Source organism: Trichoderma ghanense (assembly GCF_004382785.1).
Source record: "Trichoderma ghanense strain CCMA-1212 chromosome Unknown scaffold_0, whole genome shotgun sequence".
Lineage (NCBI taxonomy): Eukaryota > Fungi > Ascomycota > Sordariomycetes > Hypocreales > Hypocreaceae > Trichoderma > Trichoderma ghanense.
The window spans coordinates 1,362,368-1,389,701 of record NW_027395663.1 but is presented as its reverse complement, the minus strand read 5'-3'; the positions used below and the strand labels follow the sequence as shown (position 1 = coordinate 1,389,701).

General features: G+C 54.2%; 8 protein-coding genes across 8 annotated transcripts; 3 read left to right on the top strand and 5 right to left on the bottom strand.

The window, feature by feature from the left end:
* Positions 1-799: 799 nt before the first annotated feature.
* On the bottom strand, positions 800-6,500 carry CCMA1212_000486 (PAB-dependent poly; the record flags this gene model as incomplete). The annotated part of the gene is made up of 9 exons (XM_073697952.1): positions 800-1,652; positions 1,727-1,940; positions 2,002-2,404; positions 2,457-2,704; positions 2,756-3,417; positions 3,474-4,187; positions 4,258-4,607; positions 5,622-6,299; positions 6,369-6,500. The coding sequence occupies 9 exons, from the start codon at positions 6,498-6,500 to the stop codon at positions 800-802; spliced, it is 4,254 nt and encodes a 1,417-aa protein (XP_073563351.1).
* A 1,468-nt stretch (positions 6,501-7,968) lies between these two features.
* On the top strand, positions 7,969-10,380 carry CCMA1212_000485 (uncharacterized protein; the record flags this gene model as incomplete). Its single annotated transcript, XM_073697951.1, has 4 exons — positions 7,969-8,654; positions 8,716-9,138; positions 9,206-9,729; positions 9,785-10,380. The coding sequence occupies 4 exons, from the start codon at positions 7,969-7,971 to the stop codon at positions 10,378-10,380; spliced, it is 2,229 nt and encodes a 742-aa protein (XP_073563350.1).
* A 2,790-nt stretch (positions 10,381-13,170) lies between these two features.
* Positions 13,171-13,416, bottom strand: CCMA1212_000484 (uncharacterized protein; the record flags this gene model as incomplete). The annotated part of the gene is made up of 1 exon (XM_073697950.1): positions 13,171-13,416. One exon carries the CDS (start codon positions 13,414-13,416, stop codon positions 13,171-13,173), a length of 246 nt encoding a protein of 81 aa, XP_073563349.1.
* A 1,415-nt stretch (positions 13,417-14,831) lies between these two features.
* Positions 14,832-15,149, bottom strand: CCMA1212_000482 (uncharacterized protein; the record flags this gene model as incomplete). Its single annotated transcript, XM_073697949.1, has 2 exons — positions 14,832-15,098; positions 15,144-15,149. The coding sequence occupies 2 exons, from the start codon at positions 15,147-15,149 to the stop codon at positions 14,832-14,834; spliced, it is 273 nt and encodes a 90-aa protein (XP_073562874.1).
* A 2,821-nt stretch (positions 15,150-17,970) lies between these two features.
* Positions 17,971-20,612, top strand: CCMA1212_000480 (uncharacterized protein; the record flags this gene model as incomplete). The annotated part of the gene is made up of 8 exons (XM_073697947.1): positions 17,971-17,995; positions 18,037-18,172; positions 18,225-18,301; positions 19,059-19,191; positions 19,251-19,345; positions 19,384-19,516; positions 19,567-19,994; positions 20,218-20,612. 8 exons carry the CDS (start codon positions 17,971-17,973, stop codon positions 20,610-20,612), a joined length of 1,422 nt encoding a protein of 473 aa, XP_073563383.1.
* Positions 18,705-19,217, bottom strand: CCMA1212_000481 (uncharacterized protein; the record flags this gene model as incomplete). Its single annotated transcript, XM_073697948.1, has 1 exon — positions 18,705-19,217. A coding segment is annotated over one exon (513 nt), but the record flags the coding sequence as incomplete, so codon positions are not given.
* CCMA1212_000479 (uncharacterized protein) lies at positions 20,572-21,105 on the bottom strand (the record flags this gene model as incomplete). Its single annotated transcript, XM_073697946.1, has 1 exon — positions 20,572-21,105. One exon carries the CDS (start codon positions 21,103-21,105, stop codon positions 20,572-20,574), a length of 534 nt encoding a protein of 177 aa, XP_073562841.1.
* Positions 21,106-21,486: 381 nt separating this feature from the next.
* On the top strand, positions 21,487-22,626 carry CCMA1212_000478 (uncharacterized protein; the record flags this gene model as incomplete). The annotated part of the gene is made up of 1 exon (XM_073697945.1): positions 21,487-22,626. The coding sequence occupies one exon, from the start codon at positions 21,487-21,489 to the stop codon at positions 22,624-22,626; it is 1,140 nt and encodes a 379-aa protein (XP_073562842.1).
* Positions 22,627-27,334: the final 4,708 nt, after the last annotated feature.

Genomic DNA, 27,334 nt, shown 5'->3' with positions numbered 1-27,334 from the left:
GGATGAATGGAAATGGAAAATAATTATGCTGTTAATGGGATACACTGTTGAATAATCATGTGTATCCTTTTCTATGTACGTAAAGCGAGGCTGCCGGGGCAAACAACGGGTTGTCTTTTTTTTTCTTTTTCTTTTAGTCTTATTCGATTACACACGCGCACACACATATATCACCTGAAAACAACATACAAACAGAGAGAGAGAGAGAGGAGAGTAATGCATACAGGGGCGTTTGGACGGCTTTTGTTATATGTAGTATCCTTTGAGAGAACCAAGTCCCCTCAAACCGAACCCTAAAACTCAGACACGTAGCTTTCTTCTCATACTGGAAGATGTGAACATCACAGCATTGGGAATGAAAAGAGAGAGAAATCGTGAGAGAAAGAGAGGAAAGGTGAGAGTTATTGGGATTGTCAAATGCAGTCAAATCGTTGTATGGTTTGTCTTCTACCTTTGATCCTATGGCCTCCCTCTCATCCTACTCATCCACCATCGTCAAATCAGTCCCTTTCCTTTGTGGTATTCTCCCCATATCTCATCCATTCGTAACTTGTACACTTCGTTCCTACAGTTGTGCCCGATCGAGGTATCACTGCCCAGCTTTCCGGAGGCAAACTCGACCACTGAATGCAACTAACCCCTAAACCATGTTGATAGACAAACCCAATATGGCAGGCTTTTTTGCGCCTGCAAAGACCCACAGCAAAACGGAATGTTGCAAATCGTTCCAAGTCCAATATATCATCCCTCGTATTCATTCCTTTGGTCATAATCCTCCTGCTATTTCCACCGCCGTCATTCACTTCATCGGTGAAGCCTTGCCCGGTGTCCAGCCCCCATTGTTGAAGCCAACCCTGCCCGGGGTGTTTGGCACCTGAGTGGGCGTTGGAGCTCCCCCGTTCTCCGCAGCTGGCAAGGCGGGTGGTGTGACTGACCTGGAAGCATCGCCGCCGTCCCTTTTAGGGGGCTTGAAGTTGACTTCCCGGCCAGCACGATAGATGTCCTGCAGCATAGTCTCCAGGATTCCGGCATCTTGAAACTCAAGGTACTTCTTGTAGAGCTTGAGAGCCGTCCTGGAGTCCTCAATGGAGTCGTGCGTCTCCATCTGGATGTCTTCCTTGAGCAGGTACCACGCCAAAAAGGCGAGTGATAATTTTCGCAGGCGCGATTTGAGGTAGAACTTCTCGATCGTGTCGATGATTTGCGCCTTGGGGATGTGGATGTTGATGACTCGAAAGTCCTGTTTGAGTCCGTGGCCCAAGAATGTGCAGCCCAGGTTGAGCAGTATCCAAAGCTTCTTGTACACCACCTTGTGTGGCAGCAGACTGTGCTTGGTGGTGGCTGGATTCAAGTCTTCCGGGACAACGCCCGAAAAGGACGTCAGATAGTCAACCACCGGTTCGTTGATAGAGATATAGTCGTCTATGAAGGGGACACCCTCTTTCTCGCCCTGGCCTCGGACGACAGAGGCGCGCGCGAGTGCGTGTACTCTCGGTCGAATCACTTCTCGTTCGCCATCCGAGTTCATTTCGATTTCTGGCTGTCGCACTTCAACAAATTCGGCATCCAGCGCAACGATAGTGCCTGGTCCTGGCCGCTCTGTTGCAGGGTCGAGGAGTTGATAAGTTTTTGTCTCCGCACGAGGGCTGGGCCTAGAGGGAGAGCCAAGGTTAGTATGCGATGTTCTTCCAACCACATGAGTATTAGTAGCAGCTGATCGACTTACCCAAGGTCCTGGTACAAGATCGATGTATCAATGTTCTTTTTCCATTCACTGTCGATCTTGTTGTTTGCCGCCTTTACTTGGTATGCAAGAACAGAAGGGGATTTCCAGGTCGTATTGAAGCTAAGAGCCTCGTCTCTGCTCACGGGGCGGACCAAGAAGTCATTGAACAAGTGCCATTGGCTCTGAGCAGGAGCCTCCGCTTCCGCATGGCCAACTAAAGGGAGAGGCTGTTAACGCGATGGAAAGAAAAAAACGGAGCGGGGTTAATGTCATACCATTGACCATGGCCACGAGATGCGGCTTCTGTCCCTGGCCGCTCTCGATATTGATTGCCATTCCGATCAGCGAATAGACTGTGATGTTGTGAATGCCACGCTGCAAGTGGAGCTTCAGGTCTTCTCCTTCGTAGCAGAAGAATTGACCCTGTTCGACGATGATGCCGATCTCCTCTGGTAGCCAGCCAGGTGTGGACCAGAGCGCTCGGTGGTCTGCGCTGGTGATTGCGGTGTTGAGCATCAAGACCTTTGGAATGCTGTGAATCGTCTTCCTGGTTGACATGGGCTGATACTTGTGGCATCCGATACACCATCCCTTCTGGGTCGTTTCTCTCTCCACGCTGCTCTTAAGGATCTGGGAAAAAGTTGTGCGTGGTGTTCTGCCGTTCCGACCAGGGGGTCGCTTGAGACGGGTCAGCACAGAGTTACCACGGAATCTGGTCTGACCAACTTACAGTAGTTGGATAAAGCAAGTCGTTCACATAGGTTGACCCAGGTCTCTTCCATTCGCCCTTGCAAGTGGCACATTTGATGTTGCTGGTAGCCATTGTCGCCAATGTTTCCTCCATGGCAGTGGGAGTCGAGGCCATAGTCGCATAGTCGGCGGCGATTCTGTCGAGAAGAAACCGGTTCAGCCCCTGGAGCATGGCGTGCAGAGACGATGCGTGAGCATCCTCCTCCTCGAGAAGACCTAGCGGCCCAGCTGTGGATACGTTAGCCTTTGCAAAGCGATGTGAATGGGGACGGTTCTTACCTTGGGGATGCCGGCTGAGGGTTTTGAGCATGTTGGTGGCCTGGCAAATTGAGCCCTCCGCTTTCTGGAGCATATCGAAGAGGAACCCGAGCTCGCACAAGAGGCAGGCCTCGCTGATGCAGGCGGTAGCTGTATGCTGCAACGCAATGTTCCGAACCAGGGGGACAAAGTGCATGAGCTGAAGCAGCGAGTTTGCGTACGAGTTGGAGATGTGAATCTCGAGGCCAGAGTATCGCGTCTGGTTGTAGTAGCCAAAGTCGAAGTCATCCACACCGAATTTGCTGTATTTGATCTCGACATTCCTGTACATCATGGGCAAGTCTGATCCGACATTCATCTCCGAAAGAGGAAACGAGAGCTCGTCTGCCCTCTCTCCGGCGCTGGAGGATTCCGATTTGGCAAGGTCTCTAGCCTGTTCACTGAGGAACTTCGGCGCCCTGATTCCAGAATTGGCGGATTTGTGTATGCTGCGAGTGTCCTCTACTTGATTCCTTTTGAGGCCTCGAGTGTTGCGGCCGTAGAGCGCCGACTCAGTAGTGGTGAGACCGGCAAGGAACTGCGCATCGAATTTGACAGGAGGAGCACCGACATCAGAAGGCAACTCGGGCCAAGATGAAGCAAGGACCTCCCGATAGTAGGGGAGGCCGATCGAGTTCAAAGGGCTGTGACATGTTAGCTTATTCGAGATCGGGTCCTCGGAAGACGATGTGCAACTCACGTTTCGGGTGACCATTCAAGCTGCGGAGCCGGCGCCTCGATATGAGGATATTCTATATGAGCAGGAAGATCCACGAAGCGTATCTTTGTCGGCGATCCCCAGAGGTGAATAAAGCATTCCGCATCGGCCAGAGCTATGGCCTCGCCTGAGGGAGCTATCTCGAACATGCTCAGGTAGCTCATGACATTGGCCTGACGCACATTGCTGGTGTTAGGGTTCATGAGATCCACCACGTGCATCTGGCCAGTCTGCGACACCACAATGCTGGTCGTGAGCATGCGCGGGTGCATGCGCACGTATGCGGCGCCGGCCGGGAACGGAATGGCGGGCATGGACGACATCGTCCTGATATTGAATACGTTCAGAAAAGGATCCAACATGTACTTCTGGCCCTGGCGCAGCGAGTAGCCACAGGTGACAATGAAGTCGTGTTGAGCGTCCATGTCGTTGATCATGGCGGTATGGGCATTCCATGTCTTGACGAGGGCAAAGGTGACGGGATCCAAGAGGTCGACAGCTCCGTTCTCCGTGGCCGCGCAGATATATCGTCCACGCCTCATGATGGAGTACTGACGCTCCGTTGGGACCTGCTTGACGACTTCTCCTTTAGAGACGTCGATAACAAGCATGGTCTTCTGAAGGCCGGCAACAAGGATCTCGGCCGTGCCTTTGGAGGTGAAGGTCATGCACCTGAGCTGCTTCATTTCCTCATGCCTAGACGGTTGTTAGCACCGCTCTCCCAACACTCAGTGATGCACCCAAGGTAGTAAAGTAGTGTGCGCACCTGAGATGCCAGATCGGGGGCCCTCCCCTTTGCGCCATGTGCACATCGGTGGCTCCCAGCACCAACACGCCCTTGCTGTTGACAAGAATCTGCCGGACCGGGCCATCTGACGCTTGATGGGCCTTGAAGGACGTGTGTTGTTGTAGGTCGTTGCCGACGAAGGAGGTAACCCGACCCTGGTACACTCGAGTTAGCAAGACATGCTGGATACCTGCTTGCGCCGGCGAGGCATTGCATCGTACATATTCATTTCCGGCCCAGAGCAGTGCCTGGATAGTGTCGAACACCATCGTCGTGACTCGAGTCGGGAGAGCGTGAACAGCTGGAGGCGGGAGCTGAACCCGGGCAACCTGCAACGGCAGATAAGTTAGTATCAAGCAGGGCCATGTCGATGCATCGGAGAATGCGAAAGCCGGCAACGGGTGACAGAGCACTTTACCTCGTCCCATCCTTCCATTGTAGCAACTATTGGGCCTCCCCGGTATCAAAGCCCGTAAAGAGGGAAGCAATGATACCGCAAGCCCTGGAGAGGCTCCGCGGGAGTCGAGGCGAAGAATGCGGGCGCAAGTTGGAGCAGGTGAATTCGTCTCGCCGACAGAGCGAGCTTGAGGACGCCGCCTAAGTAGGTAGGTACTGTAGCGGTCGTTGGACGGGCAGTGAGGTCACTTTACGTTATCCGATGTATATCCGCAAGCGCAGTCTTGCGTAGCAACGATCTCTCTAAAGATGCTGATGATCGCGATATTGACGATATCAAGAGTATCAAGTTGACTACGAAGACGGCTGGAAAGAAAAAAAAGAGTGAGTTGCCTGTCTGGGGGTGCCGAGATATTTATACTTGTTTGCATCACTGTATCTACATGGCTTTTCTTACTGAACTTGCCTCTACCTACTTCGTAGTAGGGCAGACTCTATCTACACTTTTTCTACATCTCCATACGCAAAGGGGACATCGGCTCCTGGATTTGGATATATGCCGCCGCCACGAGGACCTCTCTGCCTACGCCTTTTGCGCATTTGCCATGATAACGGAGCGCCTCAAAAAAGCTAATATGCTGCGAGTGTGTACGCATGTTTACCGTGGGTCCAGGGTATCCTCACGATTGCATCATTCAACGGTGTTGACTCACAACTAAAAAAAAAAAAAAAAAAAAAAAAAAAAAAAAAAAAGGGAAATGTGGTGGTAACGATAGCAACAGGCACAGGCACGTCTGGTGTATTCGAGCCACAAGGAACCTTATGAAAAATCAATAGAGTTGGAGGGAGCGGAAGGACAAGATTTGGGGAAGATAATCCATGGTGGCTTGAACGCGTGTGCACTCGGTGACCTATAAGCAACTCTTTTTTATTTCGTTTCTAGGGACTTGATATATGGTAAAGTTGACGGCAAGTGCGCTTTTCGGGTTTCCTGGCAGCCAGGCCATCTTCTCGCCCGATGGCTCTACTTCGACCTTCCACTTGGTCATCGTTTGTTCTCCCACCTCGTCCCAGAGGCGCTGGAAGCTCTCCTGAGTGTGGAGGCATGGTGAAGAATCGCTCATGTCAACCTCGTGATTGCTGGCGACGCCCACATGTCGGCCGTATATGAAGGCATTGCGAATTCCTGGTTGCAGGAAGCGGACCAGCCGCTTTCCGATGCACAACTGCTGTCTCCAGCAAAACAGGTGGAAGAAGCTTCCGGCATGAATGATGCTGACGCGGCCGTCGAGTTCCTCCAAGCTCGGATCGTCTGGATCCGCCACGTCTCCAATTGTGAAATGAGCACCTAGAACATCTCTGTCTCGGAAGAGGTCATAGCCCGACGAGACGAATAGGGGACTAGAGTCGAGGCCAAACAGCCGTGACCCGTCAACGCCGTCAGCTCGAAATTGTCGAAGGACTTGGCCGAGTCCGCAGCCCAGGTCCAGGAGGGCGTCTCTTGATTGAGACAACCTGAGGCGGAATAAAGCCTGCTGATAGCGGGAGTCGTTGGTGTCGTTCAGAGTGAGGAATTTCCACCGGCCAATAAAGGGCATCCTTGAACTCGTCCATGCTGCCTCTCGCTGTGGCAATCCATCGGGTCAGCAGGTTCAGCTTGGCCACGGGTGCAACAAGATCAATCCCCAACTTACAATCCTCATAAGGTGAGGCTCGAGCTCATCTGCCGGGATGTTGCCGTAGCGCGTGAGCAAGTCCCGGATCGGCGCTATATCAGCGGGAAGATTAGGCATAAAGGCCCATCGTTGCAGCTCCAAGATGTCCATGCGATAAGACGACGGACGAGGTCTCCAGCAACAGGAGGAAGTAGAGTTGCAGCCGCAAGCCGCCACCAGATGCGAGAAAAGACCACAGATCACCGATGCGCAGAAGGCGTTGCTCCGTATTTGCTGGCTGTTTCGTCTCCCTGTATGAGCAGCTCAGCACGCGACTAGGGATCCATCTAGCGGGATTGCAGTCAAAGGAGTAGGAGCAGCTGATCCATGGTGACCGGCTCCCTGAGAAGTGTTCGGCGCGCGCTCTCCCTTTTGTTCAAGTACTTGGTCGGGAGGGACGCGCAAGTGTCAGTCGATGGTTGATGCTCGCTGCCGTGAGTGTCAATGCAAGGGCACTGCAAGCAGGGCCAGACAGACGACGGACATGACGGCCAAGGCCAACGGTCGATGAGCTGGCAGAGGGCTTGAGATTGCATCCGAGGCACTTGGTGCTCCATTGGCGCCGGCCGAGAGGAAGTTGGAGCAGGGCGAGGCACTACCGGATAGGCAAAGCCCAGCATGCGGGTGCTAGGCCAATCACACCTCGGCAGCCGAAGCTTAGCAGGGAGTTAAAAAAAAAAAAAAAAAAAGGAGGCAGATGCTGGTCCAGTAATAATGAAGTGCAGTTTGGCATCTCAGATGCCTGCTGATTGACCCTCTTTTCGGCTGCCGTCTGCGGGAAAGTTGCATGACAAAGGGACGGCTGACTCGGGCTGCGGAAGAGCCGAGCATCTACCGATCGCGCTTCGTCGCAGCTTGTCGCAGCTTGGCGCCAGCTGGGCTGCTTACTTAATCGCGCTTTAGCTCCCGGATTTGCCGTGGTAGTTGCGTTGCTAAACCTGCCAAAGCTGCGCACTAGTACGTACAGTACCGAAAGTCTCTAGCGCCTTACAGTTGGCGAGTAGATAGCGATAGATGACTCATCAAACAGAGCAGTCCGCCACAGCACAGTTGAGCCGGAGTTCCCCCGCCCTGGCGCTCGGAGAAAATTCTTTTCCCTCCTCCTTGTCCCTCTCACTGCGTAATCGAAAGCTCGAAAACGGCACACCAACATCCCGTCGCCTATTCCCACGCGGCGACGAGTTATTCCTTTCCGTTCAAACGGCCCAGTCTCGCAATTACCATGCTCCGTCTTCCATCGCGATAGAAGCTGTAAGTCAGCGATCCGCCTCGCCTGGATCAGCCGAGCAGGCAGCCCCAGACCACTCGGACAACAGAGTCGCCAACAGTGACAATTGCTGACAATGGCTTCAGACTCGGCGTCTCCAGGTTGCATCGGCGCCAGATCGCCTCTAGCGATCGCGTGACGGACCGCGTCTGACCTGACTGTTTCCCACCCACGCCTCTGTGTAGATTCTCACGGCGTGCCACTACTGCATTACTGAACTGTTTTCTTCCCTTCCTTTCTGGGCTCGAAACAGCCCACAGGGCTTTGTTGACGACCCTCACCGGCCTCATCTGAAGTCGCCTCCCAGCAACTATGGGTCCTGGGCGTGAGGGCGAGCCGGAAGAGGCCAACAACATGTCGTATCCTTCGCCTGGCGCGGAGGCTCTTGATGCCGGCCCGTTCTATCATACCGGCCCTCGCGATGAGACGCATGAGCATCACGAGCCCGAAGAGCACCAGCACCAGCATGAGCAACATGACCCGACGCAGGTCCATACGCAGGAGCAGGACCATGGTCAAATCACCACTCACGAGCCGTCTTCTCCCCAGCAGCATCACATCTCCAGGCCCCCCAATCTCGAGGAGCTTCAGCTGGCCGCCCAGCTCGGACAGGGCTTAGCAGGGACGTCTCTCCTCTCATCCAACGACCCCGGCATGAACGTGGAGGATCCGAGCATGCGTAGCATCATGCCCCATCCCGAGCCAGATCAGCATCAGCCGCCATCGTATGTCCACGATGCCCCGGCTTCCGAGCATATGGTGCCGCATGCGCTTCCGGTTGCCGTGGGGCCCCCAATGCCGCCGCAGTATTCCATGGGAGAAGCCATTCCACCCAGGAAGAGGTCCAAGGTGTCACGTGCTTGCGATGAGTGCCGGAGGAAGAAGATCAAGTGTGACGCCCAATCGGATACTGGCGACAGTCCGTGTTCTAGCTGTGCCCGGTCGTCCATGCGGTGTCTGTTCAGCCGCGTCCCTCAGAAGCGCGGCCCAAGCAAGGGGTATGGCATTACAAACAGATGTGCAAAAGACCCTGATAGACTGGGCTAACATATGAGACAGGTATATCAAAGAGCTAGCGGACAGGATTCATAGTATCGAGAACAAGCTGGAGTCCGAAGGTAGCCTTACCCAAGACGAGATTGACCGACTGTTGACGCCAGGAAACCATCGCGCTTACAACGGCTTAGCCTCTTCCGAGGAGCCAGTCCGGAAGAGGCCGTTTTCTAGCATATCGGCAGGCGACTTCAGCACACCTGCTCCTCCGCGACAGGCGCCATGGGGACCGGAGCCGCGGCCAATCCTGCCGGCACCTGCGGCTTCAGACAGCTATTCAGGGCCTGCGTATACTAACAGCTCACTGGCCCCTCAGCCTTCAGCGATGAAGGCGGACAGCGCGCCGCCAAAGCCCCCCGTGGCATCCATGGACTCGCAGGTTGTAGAAGCCGAGGAGGTGCCCGAATTCGACGAAGAGTCTTTGCATGAGTGCGTATCTCCTTTCATCCACGTTGTTCCCCGATATTGGAGCCGGAGCTAACTTCATTCATCACAGCTACCTTGCTCATGTCCAGGCTATATATCCCATACTCCCCAGCAGCAAGGCAAGGATCCAGTCTCTGCTGTCGCAATGTCCGTCTACCGTAAGGACGGCATTTATCACGGCACTTCAAGCCATTGGACAGTCCTCAGGAGACACACAAGCTGCGAGCTCCCTTCTCCATGAGTGGGAGACGAGTGATGCGCCACACTCACGGGCTGTCGACATTGTCCATGCTCAGACTCTCCTTCTGCTGATAATCGACGCGGATTGGCGGGCATCATCCCAGCTCCCGTTTCTCCTGGGCAGAGCAGTGGCGCTTGCTAACAGCATGAAGCTGTGGAAGTTTACACCCATCGAGTCTGCATCTGAGACAGACTCTGACGATCAGCTATGCGTGCGGATCTGGTGGTCACTCGTGCTCATGGATCGCTGGCACGCCGCAGGAACAGGGAAGCCGTCGCAGATCCCGGATAGCAGCGTTGTCGCGCCAGCTGGGCTGGAGAACACCTTGGGCGAGGTGTGCTACTACTTGATCCGTAAGTCAAACGATGTCCAATGACGTGTTCCATCACTAACAGGAGATTCCCACAGGTCTGTCCAAGCTGTTGAATAGGACTGCATTCGTCATCTCCACACTGCAGCCGGGCTCTTCTACCGCTGAGCCAGCCATGGCCGCCATTCTCGCCGACTACATCGAGAACTACCGTGAGGATCTTCCCGGCCACATTGAGGCCGCATCGTACCCATTGGTACACCTCGCATATTGGCACTGCAAGCTTCTGGTCACACTTCTTACGCCAGGGGCCACACCAACGGAGACGCTGTGGCCGACGTCTGAGCTGGCCACTCTTCTCCTGGCAAACGCACATCTCCGGAGCCCCTTTACCAACCACTTCGTGTCACTAGTGACCATGTCGTTGTCGAAACTCTCCAAGATGGACAGCTCTCGAGAAGGCGCCGTCAGGCTGATGAAGGAGATCCTGGAGAAGCCCGGCGGAGGCCACTGGGACAGCGTAAGGGAGAAGCTGACCGAACAGCTGCGGCCGACCTCGTCGGTGGAGGCTACGGCGAGCCAAGGACTGCAGCACCTGGCTGATCTGGCGACGGCGCATGAGGGCATTGCGCCTGGCTCAGATGACATCACATTTGGACCTACGCTTGCGTCGGGCTATCTGGACGTTGCTTGAAAAGAGGACTGCCCGATAGTTGATGAGAATGTCGAAATCCTTTTCCCTGAATGGTGCACGGTTATGTTTCCAAGCTGTTGAACCTGTACGATTGCCAGCCTCATGCCCCTTTACTCTCTTTCTATTTATTTATTTATTTATCCCCCCACTTTTTTTTTATTTGCGTATGGATTGACGACACGACGACGTGACTCCACGAGGGACTCTTCTGATGATGGTTTGCGATGGTGTTGGCTACATCGTCAAGGGGCGTCTTGCGGATGTTGTCACTCATACCTCGAAGTGCGGTAGGCTTATGAGGTACTGGTACTAGGTAGACGTACAATGTATTGTCAACGATCCCTGGCGTTGATCGGCGGAGTGAGGTGTGTCCCATGACTTGAGGCTGAGTTATCGCGAGTTGTATGTTCGAGGTCCTTGCATGAAGCCACCTTGGTAACATGTCGTCGGAATTACCCGAGCTTTGTCACAAGCCACGCTGCCACATGTCACGGACGCATATGTTGCATTCCACGCATGGGAGAGCGATCTCGGATACTATGTGCTTGCTATTAATAGCCCACGACGGCACGCCGAATGGCGCTCGAGAGTTACTCGTTACCGCCTGAATCCCCTGCGGCTGTACGGAGTAGGTATCTCAGCTCTGATTTCACACAACACATAGTAGGCACCAACGGTTGAAAGAATGCGCGTAAACGGTATGCACTCCCCTTCAGTCCTCGAATTCTTCAACGTGAGACTCTAGAATCGCCCTCCGGCCTTGACGTCCTCTCCCTCATCTCATGTACCTTCCGTCCAACTCGCTCTTCACCTCACCCATACCTAGTACTCTCACGCCAACACCCTGTTCATGCGCCACCACTCGACTCCAAGCAAAACATGCGCATTCGCTAGCACCAACGTCTTTCCCATTCACCAGGCATCCCACCCAATCATGCCCCGGATCGACACAGGCAGTCAATTTAGTAACACAACGACCTATAGAAAACAAGCGGCAAGCAGATCGTCCAACCGTCAAGACAAGCCATGTCTCACTAACGAGAGCTTCACCGAGTTTTCCTCGCACCAAAGCCTTAACCAAACCATCCAATTCTCAACATGGCACTAAAAAGCCCATCTTGGCGGTCAGATGCCAAAGAAAACAGAGAAAGAAGGATCGTCAATGATGTCATGGGCAAGACGGCCGCAATTGACTTTCACCACGGCAATTAGCAACTTGCTACCCAAGGCAAGTTAGTAGGTATTGCGGTGTGTGTAGGTCAGGCACTCGTTCACGCATGTACTGTACCTACAAAACTGTCACACCCAGCTCGTGGGTCTTTGCCGACGAAATGCCAGTTTGTGCGACTCATGGCGACGGAGCGAGTCAGACGAAGGAAGCGCAAAGATCCATATTGAGATCTGTCGTACCCCGTACTTTGGTAACGGTACTAGTCTTGTACGACGTTCATCGAATCATCCGCGGCTATACTTGGGCGTATAGCCTCGGTTAAGGACTGTCCCTTGGACTTCGTCTACGAGATACAGGTACGAGAGATGGAATGTTTCTACAGCTGATTCCCGGCCTGTCTTTGATATACAAAACGACATCTCCAAGCCGGGTGCCCAGCAACGAGCTAAAATTGATCTATGCCAGTGCGAAAACATCTAGGTCAATGGGAGATGAACGGAGATGTCGATAGACGAAGCCAAAAGGCAACGCCATATCTGGCAACACAAAGTGAACACAGCTATGTAAAAAAGAACCACGAATAGGGGATATCGTGCCACCAAAGGCAGTCAGTGGCAACAGGACTGGCATCGAACTCGAGTCAGAGTTCTTAGCAAAGGGTACGGAGTAAGCCGACGTCAAATGGATCGGTCGGTCGCGCCCTGAGTTGCTGTCCGCATCCGCACGGCATCTTGGCCCTTGTTCGGCATTCAGGAGCCCGGGGATGCCATTGCGACCGCCGGAGTGGCAAACTCGACTTTCGTATTTGAAAGCGGCATATTCTGGAAAGCAGCCGGGTGTGGGCAGCAAGCCATAGCCGAGTAGGAGTGGCTTCGGAGGCACACTCCAGACATCAGAGGGAAGAGAGAAACTCGCCCGGCTCACCTGGAGGCGACCAGAGAGAAAACTTTTTCAGCGCGAGATAGAGGCCCAAAACGCCCCTCCTCTGTCTGGCGCGCTCTGCAAGGTGAGAATGACCGGCGTTAGAGCACAGCCGGGACAGCGAGAGAACGTCATAGTGCAGACTGGACGCATGATAATCGAGAGCCCGTCGAGAAAGAAAAGAAGTGTGTGTGTGGGAAGAAGAAGAAGAAAATCTCGGCAAGCTGGTGAAAGAAGGAGAAAAGAAAACAAGACATCGGCTTTTTAACTGACTGGCTCAAGGTCGGGCAGCGCGGTTAGTAGGGCGGGGCGTGAAATTCTTTTGTGCGATCTGATACAGGAGATGGGATCCGGCGGGCCAATCAGAGGGGCCGGATAAACGGAGGGCAAAAGGGCATCTCATGCATTTGACAGCATGGAATGAATGGGTGACACTGGCGACATGCTATAGCGGCATACTATTAGGTACTACCTATAGCGGCACGTCAGCCATACGATCAAGCACCTTTGATGCAATCAATCAATGCAGTCGAGCCCATCCTACCCTCCATCATCCAGCCATCCAGCCATCCATCTTTCACCCAGCCTTCCACAGGTCCGTCGCACCCCAAGGATTCGACACACCGTGTGCCGGCTCCCCACAAAAAGCGTTCGCGTGCCGTCCGCCAGCTTGCGCATTTGGGTAGGCCGGTATCATATCAGATCACGGCCTGGGGGGTGAGCGAGGGCGCACGCTTCCTGTTGTACGGCCACGAGGACCGCCCGAGCGGGCGCGCAAAGGGCGGCGGATGCTGGAAGACTGGCCTTGATTTGATCCCAGAGATCGGGGTATTACTGGCATCAGCAGCAGCGGGCTCGGCATCTTGCGGCGTTTCTTCAACGAAAGTGGAAGCCTTTCTCTGCGCTGCAATGCGGCTGCAAGCTCGTACACGCTTCGTCGACATGCCCTCGCACATACCTGGGTACTCCATGCACACAAACTCTTGACAACCGCACGCATCATCATCAGCTCGTTCCCGGGCGATGCCGATCGTGTCGGGCCGCAACTGCGGCAGCGCCCAATTTTGCCTGTACATATGTCGATCTCGTTGCCCCAGCTCCGAGCCTACATACAGCACGAGCATGGGACGAAGTAGTACCTTGCTTCAATATCTTGCAGTCAGGAATACTTTCCCGTGGCACGGCTCTGACGATGCGATGTCTGTCTCCTCTCGACACTGCTCTTCGGTGTGGGAGAGCCCACGAACAGACGTCCAGGGTGGTTGGTTGGTTTCGATGCCTCGCTTCCAAGACATGCGCGCAACCCACGTTGGCCGGACAAGGCAAAGCGTCAAGAGGGCCCTGTGCCGGTCTGCGAGCGAGTCGCAGCAGTGACGAAGGCCAAGTGGTTTAGCTGCTGTTCTGCTGGGCTCGACCTGACTCGCCTCGACTCGACTCGATCACCCTCCGCCCGCGCGGCCAATGGGCCGCCGTTCTAGAAGATCAGGCTAGTGTTTTCGACGATTTCCGTTTGGACGCTTGTAGCCCTTGTCTGCCAATCATGACGCGCTTGCGATTCCGATCCATTTTCGGTCGAAGCCTGACAGACAGTGCGAACGCCACGCAGCCGACTCGCATCATGCCTTTTCCCAACTCCCAATCTCCCCCTCCAATATTAATTAATTCATCCTAGGCTCGGTTGTCGTCTGGTCTTAATCTGATGCCATCGTTGGACATTGTGGAGGGGCCTGAGAGGAGCAGTCCCGGGGTTGTGGCTAACCCCAAACTGCATCATATTCCAGCCGCACGCGAGGCGGGCTAGGAGCTCCGGGAGAGACGGGCCAAAACAAGAGTCGTCAGACACAGGGACGCTGGCAGGGCTAGAGGCTGCAAAGGATAGTTGATGGAGAACGAGGAACACCGATCTGGCCCGTGGCATCGAATCGCTGATTCACCAGTGCTGATCAGGTAGGTCGGCATCGGACCTGCTGGGAAACCTTCAATGGTAAGGTGTCACGAGCTTTGTACGGTCAGACGGGGGCGGGGGGGCAAGCTTGGATTGCGCACACCTCACTTGGTGCTTGGTGCTCGTCGTTGTACGCACGCAGCACCCTGGAAATAGCCTGCACCGTCATCATCTCGTATAGAGAGTCCTAGCAGCAGCAGTGCTCGGTGCTACTACCCGACTATTCTTGCCGCGCCTTTCCATCAGCACGACGACGTTGTGCTGTTCTGGTATGCAATAACCTGAAGCGTGTGCAAGGTAGGCTCCAGTCTGTATTACAGACGGGGGCAGTTTGGAGCAGCAACAGGAACGAAGCACCGTGCCGCGCCTCCACCAATTCTATCTGCGAAGCACCATCATTGGGTCAGCATGCAATCATACATAGATTGGAACTGTCACATCGATAGATGTTGATATGCACACAGGCGAAATGTCCATGTCATTGTCCCTTTGAGCCGCCGCTTCGGGGGACCATCCATCTCCATCGAACCCATCATGCAGCTGGGAGGATCGGCTTCGATGCGCCGTCGTAGCGTCCTCGATGCAGGAAACGGAACGACGCACTCTTGGGCTTGGTTTCGAGGCACCTCGCGCTCCGTACAGTAACATTCTGGCGAGAGTCTGCCGGTCCAGACCCCTACTCTGCAGCAACAATCAACCCACCCACGAGGTGGCAGCCAATTGTACAGGCATGGCCGGCGCCGATTCTCTTTTAATAGCTGCCGGTTCGAAAAGGAAGCTGGGACTAGCACGGAGTATTAGCAGACGAAAAGAAACACAGGTCACTTTTGGTTGGGAACGAGAGGCAGACGGACAAACAGAGTCGAGTCCTGTAATAATGGCCGAGGTGCCCAGCCATCATCGGTCTGTCCAGTTGACGAGTCAGATACGCTATCGACGCTCTCCCCACGGAAACTACTCCCCTGCTTCTGCTTGATGCCTTCAACTTCTGCTTTTCCTCTAGCCACTTTGATCTTTCTGCTAACCGCGATGGAGCGCCTACGACTGATGCTCCAGCTCTGTCAGTGTTTGATCTGGAGTTGGAAACCACTAAAACCGTCCAAATACCTTAGGTAGCCGCACATGTCCAGACATCATACGCCAGCCGTTGTCTTCATGTGAGGTGGAGAGCATCACATGCCAAGCAAACGCCCTCAAGGTACGGAGTAGTCATCATGGTGCCTGGTATTGTGCCGCAGCACTGCGACTGCATGTGCAGCATCGTGGGTTTTTGCCATGAGCATCCATTGTGCACGAGCAATTACGTCACGGAGCTTAGGGGGTTTCCTCCAGGTAGAGAACCGCACGCCCCTCTCAAGCTGTCCTTCCGCGGGAGCAACACCATCGCCATGCCATGCTATGCGCAACGCGGCGCATCGGCGGTTGGTCGTTTGCATGTCGCAGGATTGTTCTCCGCAGCTGGCTGCGTGTAAAAGGACGAGCCTCTAGGCCCGGCTCTGCACTGATGGGCCGAGTGCCAACGGAGTATTTCTGACACAGGTCAAGGGAAGTCATTATAGAAGTGATAGTGCACAGACATGCAACGAAACACTCGCTCAATTGTCTCGTTGTTGGGAGCACAAGCGGCGTTTGAATCTGTTGCCGCTGCTTCGGACTAACTGCCGGCCTACTGGGTAGGTAGGTACGGAGTGTTGTACCTTCCTAAGTATTATTACCACCGAATCGAGGTGAGTTGAGCGGAGGCGGACAAATATAGAAAGAGGAGAGACCTTCGCAGCTGCCACAAGGATCAACTCGTGCCTGGCCAGGACATTTGCCGAACCTCTCGTTGCTACGCTCGTTTGCAGCCCCCGCGGTCGCACAAGGTGAGTAAAGATCCTGACAGCCTCATCAGCCACCTAATAAGGGGCAAAAGGAGAAGGCCGGGAAGCAGGAGAAGCGCATCTACGAGTATTACAGTATACACGCATTCGCTTGGCCCGAGCAAGTCCCCTTCTTTTGGAATTGCTTCCCTCTCCTCCTCGTTCCCGACGAAACGCCAACTGCGAACGCACCGATATTACAGTGCATTTCCCTTCCATGACGGCGGATGGTATGTATCAGCTTATCTGCAGCATCCTTGGACTAATCAAGGTGACGAAACCCCGTCCGTGACGAAAAGTACCATCAGGGACAGGCACGGACCGAGGACCGATTCCCAAATGCTTCGCAGATGATGGGTGGGGACCCAAGCCCGAGGAAGAAGGCCAATGCAAAGGGGTGGTGCCCAGGCACACACATTGCCCAAGCGCACAGAAGCCAGAAGAGAAAAGCTAAAAGACAGGCCCGGCGAGTTCCTGGCACGGCAAAGCACATTCTGTCATGGCTAACCCGTACGCAGTATCCCGCCGTCTCGCCCGCAGTTGTGCTGTTGATAGGTAATACGTAGCAGAGGGAGATCACACGGGACAAGGCGACGTTGCGACCAGTACCAACAAGCGTTGTCCCAGTACGAAGTGATTACGAGTTACCACTTGGACGGCTGGCCGCTTCGCACAAGGGTTAGTCTTTGCTTGGCACGATGTGTCGGCGGGCGGCGCAGAGGGATCGGACGGTGATCAAGAGCCGAGGGCGTGCTTCTGTTCGTATTAGACGGAGCGCAAAGGATGTTGCTGATGTCCAGAGGATAGGACAGGACTGTCTAGGCGAGAGAGCAAGCATCATGCACTGCAGAGTAGTACATGCAACCTAACTATCACATGTAGGTACCGAGAATCATGCCTCATATCCGCGCGGACTGCCATGCCATGAGCCGCGAGCTACCTCGTACAGGAAACTATGCAAGGCCTTACGGTAACTCATTTTCTTTCAGGGTCTTGGGCCAGAGCATTTCCGGAAAATTTCCCCAGGGATCACCTACCAGAAGACTATCAAACGCCATCCGGGCCCCCACCCACGGAGCATACGGCTGTTGAGGATTTGCTTGTGGTTTTTCCATGCCGCGAATAGCGAGGGGGGAGCGGCTTGAACTGCACGAAAGGCTTTTAGTACAGATACAAACAAGCAGGAAGCAGTTGGGGGAGCAGGCAAATGGCGCCATTTCTCCTCGGGGGGGGCACACGGAACCGACTGGCTAGGCTTTACGACAGGTCGTTGCCCGTTCGATTTGCCAAGCCGACACTCTACCGCAGGCGCTTCTCGATACGGGAAGAGGCTGGCTCGAAAGAGGACAGACGGCCGCGGGGATCTGAGGCCTTGGGCGGAGCAGCTACTTTTGTTCTCCGTACGGAGCCATGCGCGATACTGGCATCAGAGCTGGATAGGCATTGGACGGAGGACGGGGTGTGGATGGAGGATGGAGAGGTGCGCCCCTGCCGGCATCGTCGAGTCCCCAGCTTGTCGCCGTGCTACGCGGCTGCTTGTATCAGTGGACGCTGCTTGTCGGCAGTCGGCGTGAAGTTTTGGTGCTTGCGCCGAAACGCTTCTCCAGCTGCCGAGCGCCTCAGGTTGGTCTTATTATTACTGCTAATCAATGTGCGGATAGAGCCTGTTACTGGTACTCGGACGGCGCAATATGGGCACATTACAGCAAGTAATGCGTGAGACATGGGGCATGCCGGCCTGACTGACGAATCTACAGCGGAACCGTCCAACGGCCGCTCGCTGTTGGTGCTTCAATGCGTCGGACTGCAGCAGAACAGGCAGCACCGCAAGTTTGCCCACAGAGCCACCGACTGGATGCCCGTTCCTGGCCCGGGCACTGTTCGTGAGGCAAGGTACAAGCGCAAGCACGCCGTGCCAGAACGGAGCACATGCAGACAGCCCCAGGCCCCGGTACAGATACCTTGCGACGCCGTACCTACAGCATCTGCTCATGCTAAGGCACCCTGCCTGGGACAATGCAGGTACGCAGCGCTGCGTACATGTACCTGTGGCGGGACTCGCTGCAGACGAGGTGCCTGGTTGCCCCAACCCGCCTCGAAACCTGCGTCAGCTCGCTTTGCCCTGTGACCCCATCGCGAGATCAGGAGAGCCGCGGCAGAACGGGAAGACAAAAGAAGAGACGACGAGAAGAACGAACTGGCGACGCGAATAGCTGGGGAGACTGCTAGAACGCTCTCTCGCTCCTCGTGGCTGCTTGTGCCGGAATTCTACGGCTTGGACCGCGCATCCCACACGCAATTCATGCGGCCATGGCCTAGACGGCTGCACACCATCATCACGCCGCCCACGCATTACCACCAACCTCAGCTAACCACCTTCGCCCTGTGCGCCACGCATCTGGCGGCGATTACCCCCCGCCCTGTGTCACTTTTTGATGGCTTGTGTCTCTCTTTTGGCACTGTCGCTCGAGCGGAGCCGCCGCAATGCCTGCAGGATCCAACCCCGGGGCCAGTGTCTGTCCGGTCCCCATGATACTGTGGTTAGCATCACTAGCAACACTGCTAGTGCTCCCGTACAAACAGACGGACAGGCGAAACGGTGCGGCTTGTCTTTGTTCTTGCATCGGCGTCCCACGCGCCTCGAGCTGGAAGCGGTTTGGCGTCCACAGTAGCAGAACGGCGGGAGAGCTTCTCCCCCCTGTTCGAGGGCTCGAGTCGACTCGCACCCCCGGCCTTCAGCAGCTGTGACGACCGTCATTGTGCGGACCCAGTCCCCCAGTCCCCAGTCCCCAGTCCCAAGTCCCAGCCCAGTCAAGCCCACCGCCGGCCAGTATTTTGATTCAGGATCGTGCTGGATGTGATTTGGCGATGGCGCTTGTGGCTTGGGGTTTGCACAATGGAAGCCAGGGAATGTGAGTAGCACGGTACTGTGATGCACACATCTACACAAACTGCAGCTGACGGGCAATAGGGCGATGCTGATGCTGAATTATTGCTTTCTTGTCTCAGATGAAACTCCAGCAGCAGTCCTCGCTGCCTTCAGGTTACTACTTGTGCAGACGGTAGGTATGTAACCTGTTTGGCATGAAATACCACCTGCTCAGACACCTCGGATAACCTCCCAGCTCACATCCCCTTCTTACCCATCAAGGCCACATCCTTTGTATATGGAAACACTGCCACCTCTCAGCGGGCGGCCGATCTTTTTCTCCCGCGCTTCTCTTCTGCTCCCGCCCCGTTCTGCTGTCTTACACACATCCACTGTACTCGTGTACTCGAGTTCCAAGGCTGAACCCAAGCCAGTCGTCTGGTCTCTCTTCTCGTCCATACCTTATCCTGCCTCTCTCCCTCTGCTGTCTTCTAGCCCCTTCTCCTCGGGCGACACTACATCTCCTCATCATCGAGTCCGTCTTGCCCACCCGCCGTCACCAGAAGAGCACAAACCCCCCTCCTCCGTTGCGACCTCCCACCTCTCGTCGCTCTCACGTTACCACGGCTATTGTGGCCCGCGTGCACGCAGAGCAGAACGTGTCTGGCTGGGGATCCGCCTACTGCTGCAGGTTGACGACACTGAGCAGGCCCCGGCTGACCTGGGTAGACTGGAGACAGTCGCCCTTGGGACTGGCCCAGCTCGCAACTAGCGGCCACTCGAAAGCTGGCGCCAAACCCGCTTGTCCGTTTCGCAGCCGCCAACCTTGGATCTGGAACCTGAGCTGTAGGTACTCGGACGGCGCTTGTACCTCTTTCGTAGGGCACGAGTAATACCTTGCCTTGCCTTGCCTTGTGCCCTGCCGGTGCAGAGCAAGTGCAGGAAACACGGGAGAAACGGGAACGGGATACCAACAGCTGTGTAAGGTACCTTGTGCCGCCACTCGGTTCCGGCGTCACCACTTTTCTCGAGCTGGTGCAATATCACCTTGCCTTGACTTATATAAAAGCACAACCCCTGCGCCGTCGACCAGTTATCATCTACCCATCTGCCCACTTTGGCGACCTGAATCTCGTCTTGACAAGCACGCCGTTTTGGCTCGAGCCTCGCGCGTGGGAGCGATTGCAGCAAGCGTCTAGACGCTTCGACGACACCAGAGCAAGCAACGTACCTACCAGACCGGACTCGCGGAACCTCCCTTGCGCCAACGCTTCTTGTCTTCTCTCATCTTCTTCTTCTGCTTCTTCATCGTCACCTTCTTCTCCTCCTCTCCACTCTTCCTCGTCCGTCTGCCTGCTTCCTCCCCCCAACGTCGACCGCGATCCTCCAGCAGCCGCTGTCTCCCTGCATCTCCGGGATCCCTTCAGCTGCGCAGACTGGACGATTCCCCCTTCTGGCCACTGATGCGCCTGTAGCGCATGCAACTGTGCATCAGCGCCCACGCTCCACGCTCCACCCGTGGCCTCAGCACTCGCCCACTGTACAGTACATCGGCCGCTACAGCCCACTGCCAGCCCACTACAGCCACCCCCCCGGTTCGGCGGAATAGTGCAGACGCACGCACGCCAGACGCACACACAAAATTGCATCGGCCCTGTTCTGGCTCTGCTCTGCACTGCTCTGCTCTGCTCTCAGTGCTGTGCTGCTGCTTGCTTGCCTGCACGGCCTTGTTCCCGGTCCAAGTCCAGTCCAGTCCAAGGCAGGCAAAGGCCCTTTTCGCCGTGCCCCCGAGCCGCCGATCCAGAGCCGAAACAACCAACCCGACCAGCGCCAGCCGCGAAACTTCGTCCTTCTTCTTCTGTTCCAACCCATCGTCGCCTGTGTCCGCAACCGCCAACCGCCAGCCCGCAGCCCTCGACTCTGCACCGCACTGCATTGCACCTCCCGCAGGCTTCATGATGTTAATTGACGGCGAGAAGTTTGCCTGCGACGCCTGCGTGCGTGGCCACCGCGTCAGCAACTGCCAGCATTCGAGTAAGTCGCTTACAAGCTCGGGGCCAGAACGGCTCTTGTTCCCCCGCGGCCCCTCCAACCTCCAACCCCAAAATCACCCTGCTGTCTTGGGGGCTTGAATTGGCTTTTTCTCCATGTTGGGGCACAAGGTTTTCCGGCCTCGAAGCCATGACGAAACCAAATGGAGGCAGAAGGGCAAACTTCTCTTCTCAGGTTGCTGCAGACAGCCAATTGCTAACGTGACGCTTCAACCCTCGCAGCCCGGCCTCTTCAGCACATCAACAAAAAGGGCCGTCCCGTCTCGCAATGTGCGCACTGTCGCTCCATGCGCAAGTCCCGGTCCGCTCACATCAAGTGCGATTGCGGCGAGAAGACCAGCAAGTGCATTCACCTGCAGCCTCCCGTCGAGGGACACCTTGGTGAGTGCCACAGAAGCTACGGGATACGACCCTCGCAAGCTCTCGGTTCTAATCGCTCTTGGCCGACAGAGACGTGCTGCTGCAACCACGGCGCCCCCTGCACCTGTGCCGGAAAGAAGGAGGCGACCCTGCAGCCTGTGCCCGAGTCCGACTCGGACAGCGGACAGCCAAAGGCGGCTCCTCCTCGACCTGTGCCCAAGCGGCGGCGGGCCAACACGATTCACTCGTCGGACATTGGCATGACCTTTGACCAGCACGGCCATCACAAGCCGGCCAAGCACAACCGTGCCGCCCAGCGCTGCGGGCCGTATCAGCTCAACAGGGGCAACTCGGTTGCCAGTGCCGGGAGCCTCGGCAGCAGCACCGACAGTCTGCTGTATCAAGCCCAGAGCGACGCCCACGCTGTGATGCAGCGCGACTTCCTGGCCTACGAGCAGCGCCAGGTCAAGTCCGAGGCCACGTCGCCCCTCATGTCCGCCTCGCCCTTTGGCCAGCTGAACCGCAACCTGCCGCCCCTCAATCTCTCGGGCATTTCCAACTACTCGGCCTACCCCGCGAGCGCAAACGTCGAGATGTTCACCATCCCCGACACCGACGTGCTCAGCGCGAGCCTGGCGCAGTCTGTCGACTGGAACCAGCTGGGACTGGGCGAGGCGAACGACGGGACCTTTACCCCCTCCAGCTACAGCCAGACGGGCACGCACTTCACCGGCAACTTCGATTTCGGCAGCGGCTCGGAGCAGCTGCCCGCCCTGGCCGGCACGCGGTCCACGTCTGGAGAGACGTCCGAGATCGAAGACTTCATGCCCGGAGGCGACCGGGAGATGGATGGATTCGGTGGCAGCTACCTCCGACAAGCAAACGTCGACTTCAGCGGCCTCGACTTTAGCTACTTCGACAAGACAGACAACCAGGCCGACGGCCAGGCGCTCGCTGCCAACGTTTCCGCCGTCGAAGACGATCCCGCCTTCTACATCCCCGGCTACACAGAAAACTCGGCGGCGGTCGACGAACATGGAGACGCCCTTTCGCTAAATTACTGGTGACCGGAACGGCAATTCAACCTTTTGTCATTTCTGACACTTATCGACCCCCTCCTTTTTTTCTTCTTCTTTCATTTTCTCTGGATCATCTCAATCCGAAACCTTTTTTTTTTATCTTCTCCTTCTTTTCCCCCCCTTTTTTTCAAATTATTTCCTTTTTCATCACATCATCACATTACACGGCGTACGGTATACCCCAATGGTGGTTGGCATCTTGGACGCATTCACGACAAAAGGCGTTAGGAACCCACTATACACTACAGCGACAGAAAAGAAAAAAAAATAGGAGGGGAGGCGGCATTTAGTTGGCCTGGAAGGCGAATCTGATTCCTTCAGTCGGCTATCATGCTTGAGCGACGCTTTTACGAACTTTACATTTCACTTCTTTCGCTTCTATCGGGAATGGGGCTGGCTGGCCGCTCCGGAATAGCCCATGACTCAACTCGGGCCAACCTCTCATCCTATCTCTTTTACTTCGCTGAAACACCCGGCTTGCGGGCTGGGAAACAAGCGGCCACGTTTTTTTTTCTCTTTTTCAAATTGGTTTTGTTCATGTCTCTAGACATCATACAACGGGGCACTGGGTGCAATTTGTGGGGTGGGGACAGGGGCAACTTTGGAGGGGAAACGCGGGCAATGAAGGGTGGGACATGGTTTCGGTGTCTGGGGTTCTTGTCGGTGCGTCGCTGGGCTTCTTTTGGTGCATTTCCCTGCCCGATGACGCCGGATCTGCGTTTGTTGGGTGGTTCCTGGTTTCAATCTTCTGGATCCTTTCTCTTTGGCCTAGGCGCTCCAATGGGTTGCCTGGCTTTATGAGGCCACGACGATATTGAGTGATCGGGTTTTTCTTGTCATTACATGTTATTTGAGAGGCTATGTTGAGATTTGTGCACATAGAGCAGCTTGTGGGACAGATAGACTGTTGTTTCTTGATAGAGACGACTATATCCTGCTTGTTTTGTGTTTGTCGTTGTCCCCGTTTTTGAAAGAAAAGTTGTTTAGAATTACACCCTCTTGGTTTAGTAGTATATAAACACTGGCAGGCAAGCAATAGAAGCGGTGACGTTGGTTCTCGGACCTCGACCCTGCCTGGAGTTCGCTGCATGGCGCAGCACAGACGCGCCACTTGATGTGGGAGAGACACACTGTTGTCCAACAAGAGTATCCACGGACGTGTCACCCGTAGAGAAGGGGCTATTTTTGACGCGCAAGCCTAGATTTAGAAACAGCGCTTCGCCTTGGCCTAGGGCTGCGCATCGATTCGAGAGCGGTCGGGGCAATTGTTACTGTTGGCCGTTGCATATAATACTAGGTAATGACCATTACCTAGACTGGTGCCAATTGTCATTGTTTCAAGTAAAAAGCCACACACACACACACACACACACCGAGATGCTTTCCCTGGTCACATTTTTTGGGGGGCTTTTCTTTTTTTCATTGTTTCCTGGTTTGTGCCTTTTGCTAAAAGTGATGGCTTGGCCTAAATCGGGTTTCTGGGTCAATTTAGGTTGGTGTGTAGTCAGGAACGGGACAGTGTGGTACAGTATATGTGATGGAACTGGGTTCGGGTTCTGGGAGAGATGAGGAGGGCGTTGTACGCCGTGCGAAATGGCTACAGTACAATAGGTGCAGAGTTCCAATGACGGATTTTGACATGAAGACAGTAGGATAATTGGCACAACTTACTGTAATTTAGTAGCGGAGGAAGACCGTGTGGGAAATCGAGATGGGGAAAGCTGTGATTTGACAGATGGTGTCAACAATGTGGCTGAATAGATTTGATTTTTCTTTCCTTTTTTGTTAACCCACTTGCTCTGGGGCGGTGAATGATGCGCACATACCTTGCCCTGATGCACTTTTGCTTGAACGTGAATACCTACTTACCTAGATGAAGAGGAAGTGAGGGATGCCATTATTCGCCTTCGGTGTCCTCTTTTTCCTTGTGATTTCGCGATGGGGAGGGTCGTCTTGCTACGAAGGACTGACGTAATTTACCTTGTGATTTCCAGCAGAGAGGAGTGCCGGGTGGATGCTGAAGGGGGGCATTGGAAGTGTGATTGTGATGCTAGTGCTGGCCGCGAACTGGAGGAGCTTTGAAGTGGGTTTAGGACAGGCATTGATGCCTACCTACCTCTACGGTACCTATCCTCTGTGACATAACCCTGTGACTCCATCCATCTCGGTACTGTATGGAGGATGCAGAACCAAGATACCTTACCATAGGTACTTACTATCTCACCTTCGTGCAGCCAAGCTTCGGTACTTATTCGGCTAGTACTTCTGTAGGCAGGTGAGCCGTTTCCCGAGAAAGGGATGCCTTCGTCTTTATCTCACGAACCCAAAAAGGCCGAGCAACGCTCTCAAGACCGATGGTTTGGTAATGGACATGAAATCGTGCAACGGTCAAAGCAGTTTTACGTACCATGTATCGTACATAGAGTGCCCGGTAGAGAACGGGCGTGGAGGCAATCCATCATTTGTATCGCTTTCTGCTATGAATTGACTGACCCACCTCTTGGGAGGAATGACGAGTTTGGAGAGAAGACGGATAGAGTCTGATGGGATTCACAGTCCGAGCCTGGGAAGTGAAAAGGGGCATATGAACATGTACCTAGAGTAAGTTTGGTATGTTTAGGAAACCAAACCTGCTGCTATACTTAGCCCACAAATTGGAAATGAACTGGACGACAACTTCCATGCGAGGCAAAGACCATAATCAGGAGTGAAGCTAACTCCACATACCAAGGAGAGTGATGACATCGCAGGCTTACACTGCTCAGAGTACGTAGGGTTCAGCAGAAACTTCCCGAGCTCGCGGGGGGAGGAAATGAAGCCCTTGGTTAGAATCCAATGCTTGATTGGCTCCTCCGTTCTGTCAACTTGCGGATATGAGATTCGTCTTGGTGTTTGCCAAGAAAAGTAAATCTGACGTGAACGGATGGAGATCTGGGTAGACGGAAGAGATTCGAGATCGGGAGGGTGACGAATGTGAATGTTCTCCTTTTTTGGTTTTTATGAGTATGTAAATGTGATAAGTCGTCTTCTGCGGTTGATGTAATAGGATATGGGAAAGGCGGGTATGCTGATAAACTTTATCCTCACAACCACTGTTGACGTTTCACGGTATGTTATTTCAACTTGTCGCAACATGATAATGTCGAATACTCATACCAGCGCGGGTTATGGAGCTCGTAAGAGAAAACCTAGGTATGCATGTAAAAGACACCACAGGAGAATGGTGTTGGAGAACTGGGCTTATAAAGTACCTCGATATCGTTTTGATGAGTTGCGTTAGCGAAGCGGTTGTGCACGCCTTTAAGAGGAGGTATCTATATACGGCAGATGATCTATAAGACTATCCGTCCATAATTTTCCTACAAGAGTGACAGGCTTGATGTTTCCTTGCAGGAGATCTAGTAATCAAAGCCACACGTCTCCTCTTGAGCATGCTCGTCGTGTCTATAACCATAGCTGAGCAGTGACTGAGTGATATCTCACCTTTGCTGCATATAGAAACTCAGAGAGTTGGATTCCTATAAGCTGCTTCTGTTCATTCACAAAGTGGCAGAACTGCGCACATGGAAAGATGCGCCAGACGGTTTGATAGTGCGTCAGGTGGCGTAGGAAGAACGAGACAAGACACTGTCTCATTGCTTAACGAATGTAGTCGCCATATACCACCGGGGTGCTTGTTTTGATTTCATCTCAGCTCGGTTATCGCCACTATTTATAAATCTTCCTTATCATCCCAGTATTAACGTCTATCTTGTCTAATCCAGAGCCTTGTCAAGTCTGCAATGCAAGGTCTTCTACTATCAGCATTGCCCGTATTACTCAAAACACGACTGCGAGCCCTTGACCATCGGCATGCTCTCGCTGGTCAGTCAACATCGATACGGTTACGGATAGAAACTTTATCACTTGGTGCATAATGCCATGTCCCTTCTGGCAGCATCAAAAAGGGTAGAAAGACACCAAACTGGGGTATGTTTCGAGCTGAGTCTTGTTCTTGCCTTGCATCCGTGCAACACAATCGCATTCCAGAAGATGCTGATGGCGACAATATTCGAAAGAGGTTTCCATTTTCCGGCTCGAGCATCTTTATAATACTTGCTTACGATCATGTCTTGCGTCGTCTGAGCCCTTCTGTTGCTGTACATGCACGCGGTGACACACACATGCGAGGCCAACCCAAGACCTCGAGAGCCTGCCACGTTGGCAGCTTTCACCTATTGAGCATCTACTGAAAGGTTCGATTTAGATGGTGTTAGCCTTTCCTTGAAGACGGCCAAATATCTTGTCCGAAGATTGCACATGGCGTTCTTCGAGTGAACTCGAGACTTATATCGACAGTCTCAGCGGGGTGGTGGTGTATTACTTCGATTACGCCCTGGAGGCCTCTCCTGGGGTACGAGCCACCTGTTGCCCGATTTTGATCGATGTGGGATATTCTGGGAGAGAATTACTAGCAGGTCTAACTTTACTGAATAAATGTTTCTTGTAGGAGAGGAGGCTATACAATGGCCTCACCGCGGTGGACAACGACTAAGCTGCAATTTCTCCATTTCTACGCGCAATGGGAGTTTCATACCACTATGAACATACTGACTGTCTGCATTATCTTGATATGTGGAAATCTTGGTGAGACACATCAGCACTTACACGAAGCTACCTAGTACCTTACTGATAGTGTGCAGCATCAATTCCCTTA